This window comes from Rattus norvegicus, chromosome 2 (assembly GCF_021556685.1).
Source record: "Rattus norvegicus strain SHRSP/BbbUtx chromosome 2, alternate assembly SHRSP_T2T, whole genome shotgun sequence".
Taxonomy (NCBI): domain Eukaryota; kingdom Metazoa; phylum Chordata; class Mammalia; order Rodentia; family Muridae; genus Rattus; species Rattus norvegicus.
Window position 1 is genome coordinate 177,612,744 of NC_141535.1, and position 14,003 is coordinate 177,626,746.

General features: G+C 44.8%; 1 protein-coding gene across 2 annotated transcripts in view; it reads right to left on the bottom strand.

Moving 5' to 3' along the window:
- Ints3 (integrator complex subunit 3) overlaps positions 1-14,003 on the bottom strand; it is a 51,910-nt gene that overhangs the window by 22,046 nt on the left and 15,861 nt on the right. For both annotated transcript variants that reach the window (XM_087627605.1, NM_001427200.1), the window contains 6 exon segments: positions 9,444-9,557; positions 9,105-9,189; positions 7,367-7,433; positions 4,790-4,934; positions 3,146-3,275; positions 1,557-1,654 (listed from right to left, as the gene is read on the bottom strand). In XM_087627605.1, coding sequence (XP_087483731.1) covers positions 1,557-1,654; positions 3,146-3,275; positions 4,790-4,934; positions 7,367-7,433; positions 9,105-9,189; positions 9,444-9,557 — 639 coding nt within the window.

Consider the following 14,003-nt stretch of genomic DNA (forward strand, 5'->3'; position numbering starts at 1 on the left):
GATTCGGTGTCCTCGTCTATTCCCCTCAGAAGACGTCAAATTAGATGAGAAAGGTTAACAAGATGCTTCTAGGTCAACAGTAAAGAGAGCCGGGGCAGCCACAGTGGCTGAACACTTGAGACCCAGAAAGTGCGACAAGGACTAAGTTTAACACACACGGTGTGATGGTTAACTTCATGACATAAGTAAGGTAGAGCACTACTCTGGAAGATGGAACCTCTTCCATCTGGGAACATGTCCCCAGCAGACTGGCCTGTGGACAAGAAGGCTGTGGGGCATTATCTTGATTGATGGTTGATGTGGGAGGGCCCAGCTCTCTATGGGTGGTGCCACTCTGGCTGATGGTCCTTGCCATCACAGAAAGGCAGAGTCAGTCGAGAGAGTTAGCAAGTAAGTGGTAACCCTCCTCAGTTTCTGCTTCAGCTCCTCACTTCAGGTTGAGTTCCTCAGAGATGGACTGTGCTAACTGGAAGTGTAAGTGAAACAAACCAAACCCTGTTCTCTCTAAGTTGCTTCTGCTCACGGTGTTTTATCACAGCAAGAGAAACCCTAAGACAACATGTACACACTCCAAATGTGGCCTTTTGGACACAATGTTGTTTGTACTTCAGGCCATCCTGGAACTTGAGATCCTATGCCTCAGTGTCTTCATGCAGGGGCTGACCCAGCCCTCTTACAATCTCTTTTTTCCTTTGTCTTCTTTTTTGGAGACAGTCTTACTATGCAGCCCTAGTTGGTTCTGAAAACATAAACATCTGCCACCCCTGCTTCTTGTGTGCTGGGATTAAAGTGCATGTCTCCATGTCCACTGGTTTTGTGTTTTTAAACACAGGGTGTCATGTAGCCCAGGCTATCTTTGAATTTGGAGCAGCTGTCCTTCACTGGCTTTTTTGTGTATAGATTATCTGCAGGTGCACCCACACCTCTGTTTTTTAATGTTTATGTGTTTTTGTTTTTGCTCCTTGTTTAGACAAGATTTCTGGAGAACCTCAAATTTGTGGCAATCCTCCTGCCTCTGATCACAGAGGCTGGGATCACAGGTGTATGCCATCACAACTAGTTACTAATTTAACGTAACATTTGGCACATAGCTACAAGAGGCAGCAGGGTCTTGGCAATTCTGTGTTGTCTTGGGATCTGAAGGGTGGCTACAGAGGAGTTGCCTAAAAAGTCCACTAAACACAGATTCCACAAGCATCCTCAGAGAGAAGAAAACTACAGTCCTAAGACTGTTTTACCATGCTGCAACCATGTTTGGAAAACAAAAGGCATACACCACAGATAGATCCCCTGTGTACAATCACTGGCATGGCCGCTTTAAAAACAAAACTTCCAAAGAGTGAGCATTCTGTCTTGCTTATTCAACACTACGCTTCTAATTTTTCCTTTAAATCTCTTTATAGCATTGTGCAATGTGCAAGCATAGACTGAACCAAGAATAGCATCAAAAGGTGAGGGATATCTACTTAGTCACTTTCGGGTGGTGACAAATCTGCACGGCACTCGACTAACACCTGACTCCTGTAACTCCTCTTCCTATGCATAGATGGTCTCACCCTCGATGTCATGAAGAGCAGCTTCGTTTCCATGTCTGGGGTTAGACGACAGGCTAAAAATTTCCGGGATGTTCTTGACTGAAGTAACTGTAGGATACCTGAGCCAAATGCAGAAGAGAAGTATGAAGACCAGAGAAAGGGAAGGCACAAGACAAAACTAGGCCAGGTGTGGTTTAACTCAGGGCCTATTCTAAGACAAGCCTTAGAGAAGGCCAGCAAAGGCAAACAAGGTAGCTACCATTCACACTGACTACAGAGGTTTCCGTCAGCTGGCCTCCCAGCTACCTATCATTTTATAGTTAGAAATAAGTGGGGAATTCAGGGGAAATATGGTAAGCGCTAACCTAACTGTCTCTTACTCAGAGTGACACTATGAGATGCTAGGGCCAATGTGATTGTGTGGCACAGCCATAATCACTGCACCAGAAAGACCTGTATCCGAATCCTTCCTGTCATGTATTAGGTGGCCTTCAGCAAGTGACTTAATCTCTCTAGACCTCACTTTCCTGTGTAGAAAGTGAAGCATTCATCTTAAGGGTTGTACAGACAATTAAAGAGCTGGCACACACCCTCTGACAACCCGACACTTGCTTAAGCTATTAGCCGCGTATCACACAGTAGCACTGTCTTCTCTTTGTCCTCACTTCCCAGGTCCTAGATGACAGCCTTCAGGTGTGTACACACACACACACACACACACACACACACACACACACACACACACACACACACGCATACACACGCACACACACGCACACACATGCACACATTTGTGTTGTGCAGAACTGTTGGAGGTGTGAGGGGAAAAAAATAGAGCTACAGAGTTGCTGTTCAAAATACAAAAGGATTCTGGGAAAGTCAGAAGGACAAGAGAAAATAAACAAGGATGCACACACACACCATTTGGGGACATTTCTTTTTCTTTTCCATAGCTCTAGAACTCAAACTAGGTGCTTTATCACTGAATTACATTTTGGGGGCCATCTCTTCCAGGACACTCTGCTGACTCGGCTTTATGGTTTGTCCTCTGACTGGAGGCCCGGTCATCACCTTGATAGGGAACAGTGGGAAGGAGAGGCCAACAGCGTCCCATGATTGTCCTTTAAGTTTCTTATTTTTATTTATTGTTGCATGTAATGTGGACACACACAAGTCACAGTGGGTGTGGAGGCTCAGAGCACAACTTTGGGAGTGAAGTTTCTCTTCTATTACAGAGGCTCTAAGGACTGAACTCAGTTATCAGGCTTGGGAACAAGTATTTTACCTACTGAGCTATTTTTTTTTTTTCTTCCGGAGCTGGGGACCGAACCCAGGGCCTTGCGCTTCCTAGGCAACCTACTGAGCTATCTTGAGGCGTTGAATGATTTCTTTTTTTAGGAGTAATGGCAGCTGAAACCAGGCATGTAGGCCCTAGTCAGAAACTACATGAACTGTTCTGAGCTTCTGTCATTCCCATACCCAGCTGAAACTGGCATAGTGAGTCCTATCTTAAGCTTTCCCTGACTAATAAAATCTCTTCGGGGCAACTTCTGCCTCTTCAAACCCAATCAGGACATACAAGGACAGAGGACACCCAGGTGCTTACTTACCTGTAAACTGAGGACTCAAGGCCTGAGGGTTATGTATGATATCTTTCCAAAGCAGTTCAAATTCTGGTATCCTAGCAACATTCTGAAGTAATCTTACGAGGTCCCGGCCAATCATCAAACATTCCATGAACTGGATGGGATGGAGATTGGAGAATGGGGAGCAGGAGAGAGAATAGACACATGTATCATTCCCCTTCTAGAAGAAGGGCAGAAGAATAGCATGATCTATGGATGACAAAAAAAATGTCCAGGTTGGAGAGAGGGCTCAGCGGTTAAGAGCACTGTCTGCTTTTCAAGAGGTCTTGAGTTTAATTCCCAGCAACCACATGGTGGCTCACAACCATCTGTAATGGGATCTGCTGCCCTCTTTTGGCCTGCAGGCATATACACATATACACAGGCGGAACTCTGTACATAATAAACCTTAAAAAAAAAAAAAAAAAAAAAAAAAAAAAAAAAAAAAGGAAACATGCTATACAGGGGACTGCTCAGGGAAGAAAGGTGGAGGATGGGGACCATCACAAGGATAGAGGTGCCTGGGAAGAGCTGAAGCCATGCGGATGCTTGCATCAATCAAGTCTCCTCTCCTCTCCTTGATTCAGTTCAAGGGAACTGATTCTAAAAGTATGGGGCTAGGGAGTAGCACCTATATACACTACCCCAAAGTTCACTCTGTCCATCAGGAAAGACAATTTGTGATAAAAGAAATAATCTGTATCTGAATGGTCTAAACAATACTGATTAAAGGTCTGTGCCTATCCAATTATGGGAATGCATCTTGAATTTTTTTTTTTAATCGCGTGTGGTTTTTTTCTTTGTTTTTTTTTTTGTTTGTTTGTTTGTTTTTTTTTAAGCTACCTATCAACATCTCTGTGGTCTTGTGATTTAGGAATTTTAATTCTTTTTTTTTTTTTTCCCGGAGCTGAGGACCGAACCCAGGGCCTTGCGCTTCCTAGGTAAGCGCTCTACCACTGAGCTAAATCCCCAGCCCGCATCTTGAATTTTTTTAAAAGATTTTTATTCTATGTGTATCAGTGTTTGCCCACATGTATATATGTATACAACATGCCTACAGAGGCCTGAGGAGAGTGCTTGGTCCCCTGGAACTGGGATTACATATGGCTGTAAGCCACCATATAGGTGCTGAGAACTAAATCCAGGTCCTCTGTGAGAACAGCACTTGTTGCTAACTACTGAACTTTATCTGATGTTATCTGATATTTCTTTTAATGAACTTTTCCTATGTAGTCAGTATCTTAATAGCTTAGCTCTAGAATATCTCTTGGGAGAAACTACAGTAGATAATTTATAACCCACCCAAGTAAACACACTAATACTTCTGGGGGAGCTGGGGTTCATGTAACAGTGGGAACACAATAGCTGCTATCTGTTGTACAACAATGTAAACCGAAACTGACCAGAAAAGCCCTGAAGATGCCAGCATTACATATGACATTTCTAGGAGCAGGGGGCATTCCACCCCGATTCCCTGTCCTTTGCTCCTGAGCTGTCTAGAGATGATGACCACACCACATCAGAACCACCTGAACCTCTAACAAAGGATCTCTGGCCTAGAAGCATAAAGGCCACAGAGATGCCACATCTCTACATCACTTCCTCATATTGTTTGTCCTGTTCCCTTACCCGTTCCCGAAGCAGGGAGATACAGAAGTCGACTTCCTTCTGCCGAAGGGTCTGGAGCTGGGCGGTCCCATGGTGGTCCACGATGAGTCGGAGGTACGTGTACACAGCCATGGCAATGAGGATGCTGCTCTTCAGTACCCACTCCCTGCAGGAAGGGATGGAGGCGCTGCACCTACCTCTCCAAGACCTCCTCACCCTACAGGGCTGTATCTCATACTCCTGAGACGATCACATACTAAGAATGGCTTGTCTTTTGAGGGTTTCACTCTGGATGTTATTATCCAACTATCAGTTGATTAAGGAAGGTAAAGGTAACTAATTCCCTTCACCAGACAGATACCCCACAAAGGTAGATAACAAATAAAATCAGCCTCTTAGAACATAGACACAGTCACAGTTGCCCATAAATAATTGTGCTTGTTAACTCATTCAACCGCCAAGGCCTATCATAGATGAATGGTGTATGTCAGGCTTGGGAGAGAGGAAAGCTATGTTTCTCCTGCTGAGATCTGTCAGTAGTTCTCTTTTTTTCTTTTTTTTTTTTTTTCTTTTTTTCGGAGCTGGGGACCGAACCCAGGGCCTTGCACTTCCTAGGCAAGTGCTCTACCACTGAGCTAAATCCCCAACCCCGTAGTTCTCTTAAGTGGGATGTAGAGGCCTCTGGGGATTTCCAGGACCTTTTCAGGAGTTCTTAGAACACATTGGGCTATCCTATCCCTCTACCAGAGTTATTATTATAGCCAACCAAATCACAAACCTTTCCCTGGCTCTAACCACTGACCCCACCCTCAGAAAATGAGTTATCTACCCTAAACCAAAATCTGGAAGGATTGGAGAGGGAGGGGGCAGCTGATTTTAGATGGCAAAGCGCATTTCCCCAGAGTTTCAGAATTTCCCTGAAAAACAGAGTGATGGGGTTGGGGATTTAGCTCAGTGGTAGCGCACTTGCCTAGCAAGCTCAAGGCCCTGGGTTCGGTCCTCAGCTCCGGAAGAAAAAAAAAAAAAAAAAAAGGGGGAAGAAAGAAAAAAAAAAAAAGAAAAAGAAAAACAGAGTGATGAAAATATTATCTGTGTCCAGCTGCTTCAAAAGGGTCCCCACACACCACTAATGCTGCCTCTAAGTGCCAAGTAGTTTGTAATTGCTTTGACACCCCTGCTGAAAGGCAGAGAACTAGAGGAAGAGTTTAATTACTATAACCAGGCAACTTCCTGATTCAGGAAAAGTAATCAAGCCATTTAATTAACTAAAAGACCACGGCCTTTTCTTTTCTTATGGTATCTTTTTCTTCTTTCTCTTTCTTTTGTGTATGTGGGAACTGTTTTTTGACACACAGTCTTACTATATAGCCCAGGTTAGACTCGAATTCAGAGTAATTCTCCTGCCTCAGCCTCCCAAATGCTAAGATTGTAGACATTCACTACTAGGCCCAGCACTGTCCTTTTGTTTCCATAAAATGGAAATGCTAGCCAAGGACACGAGCTTCCTTTTACCCGTTAGAAAAACAGGATGGGGAGCTAGAACATAGTTTTAAATGCCAAGGCATTCCCTTTCACCAAAAATGTGAAGGGGTCAGGCAGCAATGTGGCTGCCATGTGGCACCTGCATGGGAAATTCAGCTTTAAGGTGTGGCTAGAACGGAATTCGAACAGAATGAGATGAACCACTTTGGAGGAAGGTTACTGGCAGAGGTGAAGGACAAATGTGCCACTAGGACAGCTTAATGAAGAGAAGAGGGAGTAAGAGCCTCAAGCCAAAGGTAGCAGAGAAACACAGAAACCTAAAGAGAAGCAGAGGCCAGGTAAGAAACTCCAAGAAGTCCATTGCTAGTGTGAAGACTCTGGTCCCAGGGCAGCTGCATAACTGGGTCGAGGCCACTAGGTGGCACTACACAGCAGGACTGGGCAGAACATAGCTTTCTCCACTATGAAGAGGACCATTCTTTTAAACTGAAATGAATATGAACAATATTAGGCTTCTCAGTCATTTATCTACTTGATGTTCTTACTCAGAAAGAGATGCTAAAAAGAAGTGATACTGAAATTGAGGCCATAGCCTCAAGGGGGGGCCATAAGCAAATTTACATACTAGAATAGCCCTTCACTTGTTGGGGAAAAGGAGCCAAAGGTCAAATGTGGCCGCATGTAACTTTATAGCAGGATTCTCTGCTCCCTAGTCACCTATATTGCCCCGTGCCATTCCAAAAAAGAGCATGTGCTGGACTGAGGCTGGGAAGGGAGGAGAGGTACCCCAGGCTCATGTGGTTGGCTGCCCCTCAGCTGAGCTCATTTCCCTCTCAGTCCCCCCCAAATATAAACATTCCAAGGAGGTCTGGGTCAAAAATAAACCCTTATCAGATGAAGCCAGATGCTCTGGGCTCTGAGGTATTTTAGCTCCTTCTTTCCCACTCCTTCATCTTCTGGCATTAGTTCCTCATCTGCCACCATCAGGCTCGGCACATCTTCCCCTTGCCTCAGAGTACTTTCAAGCCACAGAGGAGCCTTTCTTCCCCAAGTCCCGTACTCACACCCAACACAGCTGTATCTGGCTCTCACCCCACCCTTCACGGTAGACTCTACCTCTGTTCCGTCAGGATATCCAGAACACTTTCTGCCAACCAGATATTTTTGGCTGTAACATCACCACCTGATTTCAAGGGGGTAAGAGGGGGAAGAATCAGAATCCAGTAGCTCTAATTAGCAGCTCAGCTAATCAAATCTCTTAAGTCATCCTGCTGGTCTACTATGCCACCACTACTGCCCTGAATGTTAGAATACACCGTTCTCTCTTTTAGGATTTAACATTTTTCCCTTTGCCTTAAGAAAGGGAAAGTATAGGGTTGGGGATTTAGCTCAGCGGTAGAGCGCTTGCCTAGGAAGCGCAAGGCCCTGGGTTCGGTCCCCAGCTCCGGAAAAAAAAAAAAGAACCAAAAAAAAAAAAAAAAAAAAAGAAAGGGAAAGTATGTTCTAGAACTGCCCCCGCACCAGAGAGGATATTGTTCTATCCACCAAATCTGCAGAGGTAATGCTTTGTCCTTGAAAGGTGATGTCTGAGAAAAACAGACCTTAGAAGCCAAAGGTGGTATCTGAACCAGGGCCTAAGAGATGCAGGCTGCTGACAGTGGCTGCAGTCTGGTGTCTGAATGCCAGGGTGAGACTCAGCATCCTGATAAGCTAAGGATCTTTGGATCTTGCCACTGAACTCCCTGGAGCAGAATTAAAATGCATTGTTGCCAGACAAAAATATTGGGATGAGAAGTGGGGCTGGGAGTGTCAAACAGTTAAGAAAGTGCCAAGAAAGAATAAAAATAAATATTCATCACACCAATGCTACTCATTGCTCTGGGTCTCAGTGAAAAAATTTCAATGCTCACCAAGTTGCACAAAGGTTGGGGCCACACACATGAAGCAGTGGCATCTGTGTTAGAGAAAGCCCTGAAGAAAAGGCAGGGCAGAGCCAGGTCCGATGGTACATGACAAGAAGCTGTCACAGGAGGATTGCAGTTGTTAAGGCCAGCATGGGCTGCAGAGCAAGACTTTTCTTTATTTAAAAAGAAAAAATGAGAGAGGGTGGGAGGGTGGAGCTGGGCACAGAATACTCCAGAGGTGGAGTGCCTGCTAAATTCACAAGGCTTTAGGTACAGTTCTTATCACCACAGGAAATGAAACAAAACAAAAACCAGGCACTGATGGTGAAAGAGCTACAGAGTTGGCCTCATTTTTTATCTATTATTAATACTTTGTTTTGTTTCTTGTTTTTATCAGGAAAACAAAACACAAGCAGTCTCAAAGCAGGAGAGGTGGCTTGAGCAGACCTTTCTCATATTCAGTGTTTCAAACAGATGTCACGGATGCCAAGATTAAAAAAAACCCTAAATGTCAGGGACTATTCTGTGGCACTGTCCCTCAGACTAGTTCCAGTTAGATGCCGAAATCACCAGGAACCCAGTGTTTAGAACAGGGGTGGAGCCAGGGAAAGCAGAAAGGCAGAAACCAAATGGCTTCACTAGATTATCTCTGAATCCCTTCCTGATCTAGCATGCTTCTCCAACTCCAGAGAGATGACTGCTAACACAAACCAAATACCTGGTTAGGTCTTAATTTAGCAGGAAAGAAATCAAGGCAAGACTACTAATCTAAAAGCCCCCTGTGACTTTCCAATCCATTTTTTTTCCTGCAACATATGTGGCCGGGAGATATCGATCCCTCCCAGGGTCCTACCCCATCACTTGCATTCCTCACAGGTACTTGACCATTTTCACTGCCTAGCCTTATCTCTGGGCTCCTTCCCTTCTAATGCTCGAGCTAACAAGCTTACCTGCAATCTGCTTCATAAATGTCATGCAAACACCATCAGCTCCCAGAACTCCACTCTTTACTAGTTCCCGAACCAACCACACCAACTAAAGGAGAGAGAGACATTTAGAGCAGATATGTGAGCTTGGAAAAGGAGCCAACTCAATTGTGTTACAGTTTAGGTGCACAGTGACAGAGCTGCACCCCACCCTCTCTTTAGAAGGTTCACCTTCGGTCTACACCTCTGAGCTGTTTTCTTTTCGTTTGGAGTTGGAACCTGAATCTAGACCTTGTGTGTGCTAGGCACATGCTCTAGTGACACTCCAGGGTCCCCCTTCCCCACTTTTCTTTCTGGTCTTACCTGAGTACGGCAGGTATCTTGCAACTTCAAGTACTTCTCCATAAGTAGCTGGTTGATTTTGTTCAGGACAATGTTCATACCATCACGACTGACCAGAGCCAAGTCCCGGTAACACTGTGAGAAGTAAGGTTTGTGAGTAGCCAGTGAGCTAAGATGTTGACCCAAAAGCCACCATCCAACCCTGACCATCGCCTGCACAGCAACATAAGGACACTGAGAGGCAACTGAGAGAAAATGGGGCACTGCCTTCTCCATTCTTTTCCTACAGGGCTCCTCCACTCCAAATGTACCCTCTTCTGCCTCTTGGATTAGGGAAAAAGGATGAAAAGATTCTCTAATAAGGCAAGAAAGTCTGCTGGGCAAAGCTCCTAGTCCTGTCCCTGTCCCCCAACCTCCCTTTTCAGGAAGTGTCATACTGTTTGATGCCACAAGCTGAGCAAACCCAGGTGGAAGCCATCTGTGTTTTATCTGCCAGTAAAAGGTCACTGAAAAATGGGTTTGGGTGACAGTCAAAAAGAAACCCAGAGGTGTTTAGATTTGCTGTAACCCAGCCAGATGCAGCAAAGGGAACATAAAGGGATCAGGGTCTGGGAGAAAGAACAGAAACAAAATTGTACTTTCTTAGCTTGATGTAGTTGTACATGCCTATAATCCCAGCATTTGGTGGTTAAGAGAGAGAAATCATAAGTTCAAGGGTAGTTGGGCTACTAGGTGAGACCTTTACTTAAAACACTTCTTTTTATTTGAGACAGAGTCTTACATTGTAGATCAGACTGCTCTGGAACTTACAAAGTATGGCCACCTTCTCAGCCTCCTGAGATCACAGGTATGTATTACCACAGCTTCTCTTAGTCTCACAACCACCACCACCACCACCACCACCACTATCTAAAACAAACCACAAACCCTCATTTTAATCTGTATGTGGTCAGAGGAAAGCTCTGTGTGGCAAGTGTTTTTACCCACCCAGTCACCTTGCTGCTCCCAAACTCAGTTTATTAACTAAATGACATCCTTCGGTTCTCTTGAATGACCTTTGCTTTTGTATTGATGGGTTGGAGGTGGGGTTTAACATCCTCACCCCTGGGGGGATAAGAAAGAGTAGAAGTTTCCTCTGAGTCACCATTTCCCTTCCCTCAGACCTTTTTCTACTCTGCCTCTTTCTTCAATGAGGTCAGGCCTTAGGGAAGCTCATTAGCTGCCTTCTGCACCTGCTGAGTTCTATCCTGTCATGGACTCAGCCAAAAGGGTAAAACTTAAAGAGATATTAGCATCTTAACTAGACAGAAACTTCAGAAGACACCAGGATTAACAATAAGCCATGTGTGGAGGTACAGGCCTGTAATCTGAGCACTTGGGAGGTAGGAGGAGGATCAGGCATTCAAGGTGTTCAACTACATAGAAAGTTTGAGGCATCTGAGTCATGTGAGACCCTGTCAAGAAAGAAGGGAAGAGGGGGGAGGTAGTGACACAGGATCCTGCCCCTAACCAAGAATCTATTTGCAAGTAATAGCTGCTGGCAGAGGGAAATTATAACAGTGTCACTGGGTGTGCCAACCACACACCACGTGCTCAGGAGTAGCTGGCCAACAATGAACAGACTTCATGCTCTTTTATTATGGGGATTTTTGTTTAATATCTTTTGGCATTTTTTGTTTTAGTGGTTTTTTAAAATTATTTGTTTTGATTTTCATTTGTGTGTATGGGATTTCTCATTCGTTTATAGTTTAGAAAGGGTCTCCACACAGTTCTGGCTGTCCTTGGACTCACTAAGCAGAATAGGCTGACCTGGCACTCAGAGACCCACCTGCCTCTGCTCTCAAGTGCTGGGATTAAAGGCACACACTACCATGCCCAACCTTCTACTTCTATTTTTTTTTAAGATTTGTTTATTTTATGTATATAAGTACACTGTAGCTGTCTTCAGACACACCAGAAGAGGTCATTAGATCCCATTACAGATGGTTGTGAGCCACCATGTGGTTGCTGGGAATTGAACTCATGACCTCTGAAAGAGCAGTCAGTGCTCTTTTGATGAATCATCTTCCCTTCCAACCCCTCACCCCCTGCCATCATTTTTATGGTTTTGGTTTTGGTTTAGAGAGAGAACACACATAAAATTAGGTAGGTAGGGATATGGGAGGAGTTGGAGAAAGAGAAAAATGCTCAAAAAAAAAAATTGAAGATGTTACTTATTTCCTGTATTTGAACAGGTAAGGAAGTAGGCTCAAGGAGTGAGGAGGGGAGGAGAGAGAAGAGGGAGGGTGGGGAGGGGAGAGGGAAGGAGAGGAAGGACAGGAGGGGAGGGGAGGGAGCCTGTCTGCGATATTGTAAGAGATTGGAGAAAACCAGCATTACAATGCAGATGGTGACTCACATCTATAATCCCAGCCCAGACAGACACATGAGGAAACCCTGTCACAAAACAAAACAAACAAATCTAGGCAGCCTAATTCCACCCTTAAGCACCTCACACAAATATGAAAACTAAGAAGACTGCCAATGATGAAGGAAAGAATTATGACAGCTCAGCAATGACCCCATTTGTAAACTCTCTCACTCACCCTAAGCATTCTTTTTTTTTTTTTTTTTTTTTTTTTTTTTTTTCGGAGCTGAGAACCGAACCCAGGGCCTTGCGCTTACTAGGCAAGCGCTCTACCACTGAGCTAAATCCCCAACCCCACCCTAAGCATTCTAAAGCATGGCCTTCAGTAGCAGCCGCTCCTCAGCCTTGGTGGGAAGTGGAGCTCCTACAAGACACGCTCTCATCACACTTCTCACCCCTTCTGTCCACAAGTCTAACTGACCTGATGAAAACAACAGAGAGCCTTCGCGTGCCACAGTTTCTCACACTCCAAAGAGAATTCATCCTTTAACTCTATCTAGGGGTAGGTTGTTGAGAGATTAAAAACAGAAATCACGAGGGAAAAAGCACCAGGCAAGGGGCCCAGTGAGCTTCTGCACACGTGCTGGCTATCAGGGAAGTAAGTTCTGGAGACTCCCCATAGGTAAGTCACAGAATGTCCTAGGGACAAGGGAAGGAGAGGTAGAAAGAAAAACCATGTTGAGCTAACCACACAAGAGCCTTGTCTGTTAAAATGAAAGATGAAATACCAGAAATGTAGACAGACCCAGAACAGGGAAGGAGGACAAAGTTTTCAGGCACTTTGAGTCCAGAAGAAGAGCAGTAGCCCTGCCTGACTTCAAGCTCCACCAGGAATCTTTACCAATCTAACTTCTCATAACATGGAGCTGGGTACCAAGAACACCACAGGGCCTGTGCTGCAAGCTGTAGAAACCTCTGTGCCAGTTTGCTGACTGTTTTGGAAGAAAAGCATATGTGAGGAAAAACAAAAACACGAGGAGAAACAGACAAGAGCAGAGGATCTTAAAGGAAAACAACAGAGTGGTAGGGAGACTGCCCTTTAGTCTGACCCTGCTGAGAATGTGACATACCAACACTTGAGCACACAGGCTGCCTGCAAAAAGAGCCTAGACCCAAAAAGGCCTAGGAGTTTAGGTAAATCTGAGGCAGAGATCTGGGCACTGATGTTAGCACTATTCCAATTACCTTTTAACTGACAGCCAGAACCTGTAGGGTTTAGATCCCAGCTTAGCCTCTGTTTACCAGTTCCTCAAGCACATACTTAATTCAGATACCACAAAGGAAGTAAATAAAGTCAAAGGTTATACAGCATCTGTGAAAGAGTTATCAGAGGAAGATTAAGGTGGATGAAGCCCATTCATGCCTACTCTACTCCACCAACACCTTATCTGCATTCTTTCTAAATTTAGTATCTATGTGTACACTGCGCTGTGCATGCAAATGCTATGGGACATGTGTGGAAGTCAAAGGACAACTTTCTAGAATCTTTGTCCCTTTTGATTCTGCAGATCAAACTCAGGTCACCAGGTCTGCAAAGCAAACAAGCTTACCCACTGAGCCACCTTGCCGGCCACTTACCTGTAGGCATTCTCTAGTTTATGTATTTAATCCACCATACTCCACCCACTGACAAATCTAAGACCTGCTTCTGAGCACAGGCAGAAGCTCCCTAACTCACCCTTTCCCTGGCAACATTCTTGCCTCAGTTTCCACAACTACCTTTACCATCCATGCTTCAGAGCTCTATGCCCATAAGATTCAGTAAACCTTAAATCCGACCTGGACTTCTGTCCAGAGGTAGAACGAACCCCAAATAAACCCTTAGAAAACAGTCCTGCTTAAAGCTGATAATGATACGAGGTTTGAGATCAGTCCGTATCAGCAACTCCCACCAGGAGCTTCTGCCCACCAGGAGAAGGATAAAGAATTGCTCAGACTCCTTCCACCACGGTCTGACCCAGCTCAAGGTCTCCAAACGACTGACAGATCCTCCTAATTATAACATGCTTGCCTGGAGAGGCCTGACCTAGGGAGCCTCAGGTAGAGGATTTGCTTACAAAATTGAGCACATGTGCATGAACCTGGTGCAGGCGTCCTCACTTATGAAACCCAAAGTGAGATGGCTACGTCCCTTGAGAGCACAGCCCTGTCACAGTACAGAAGAAGTAGAAAAC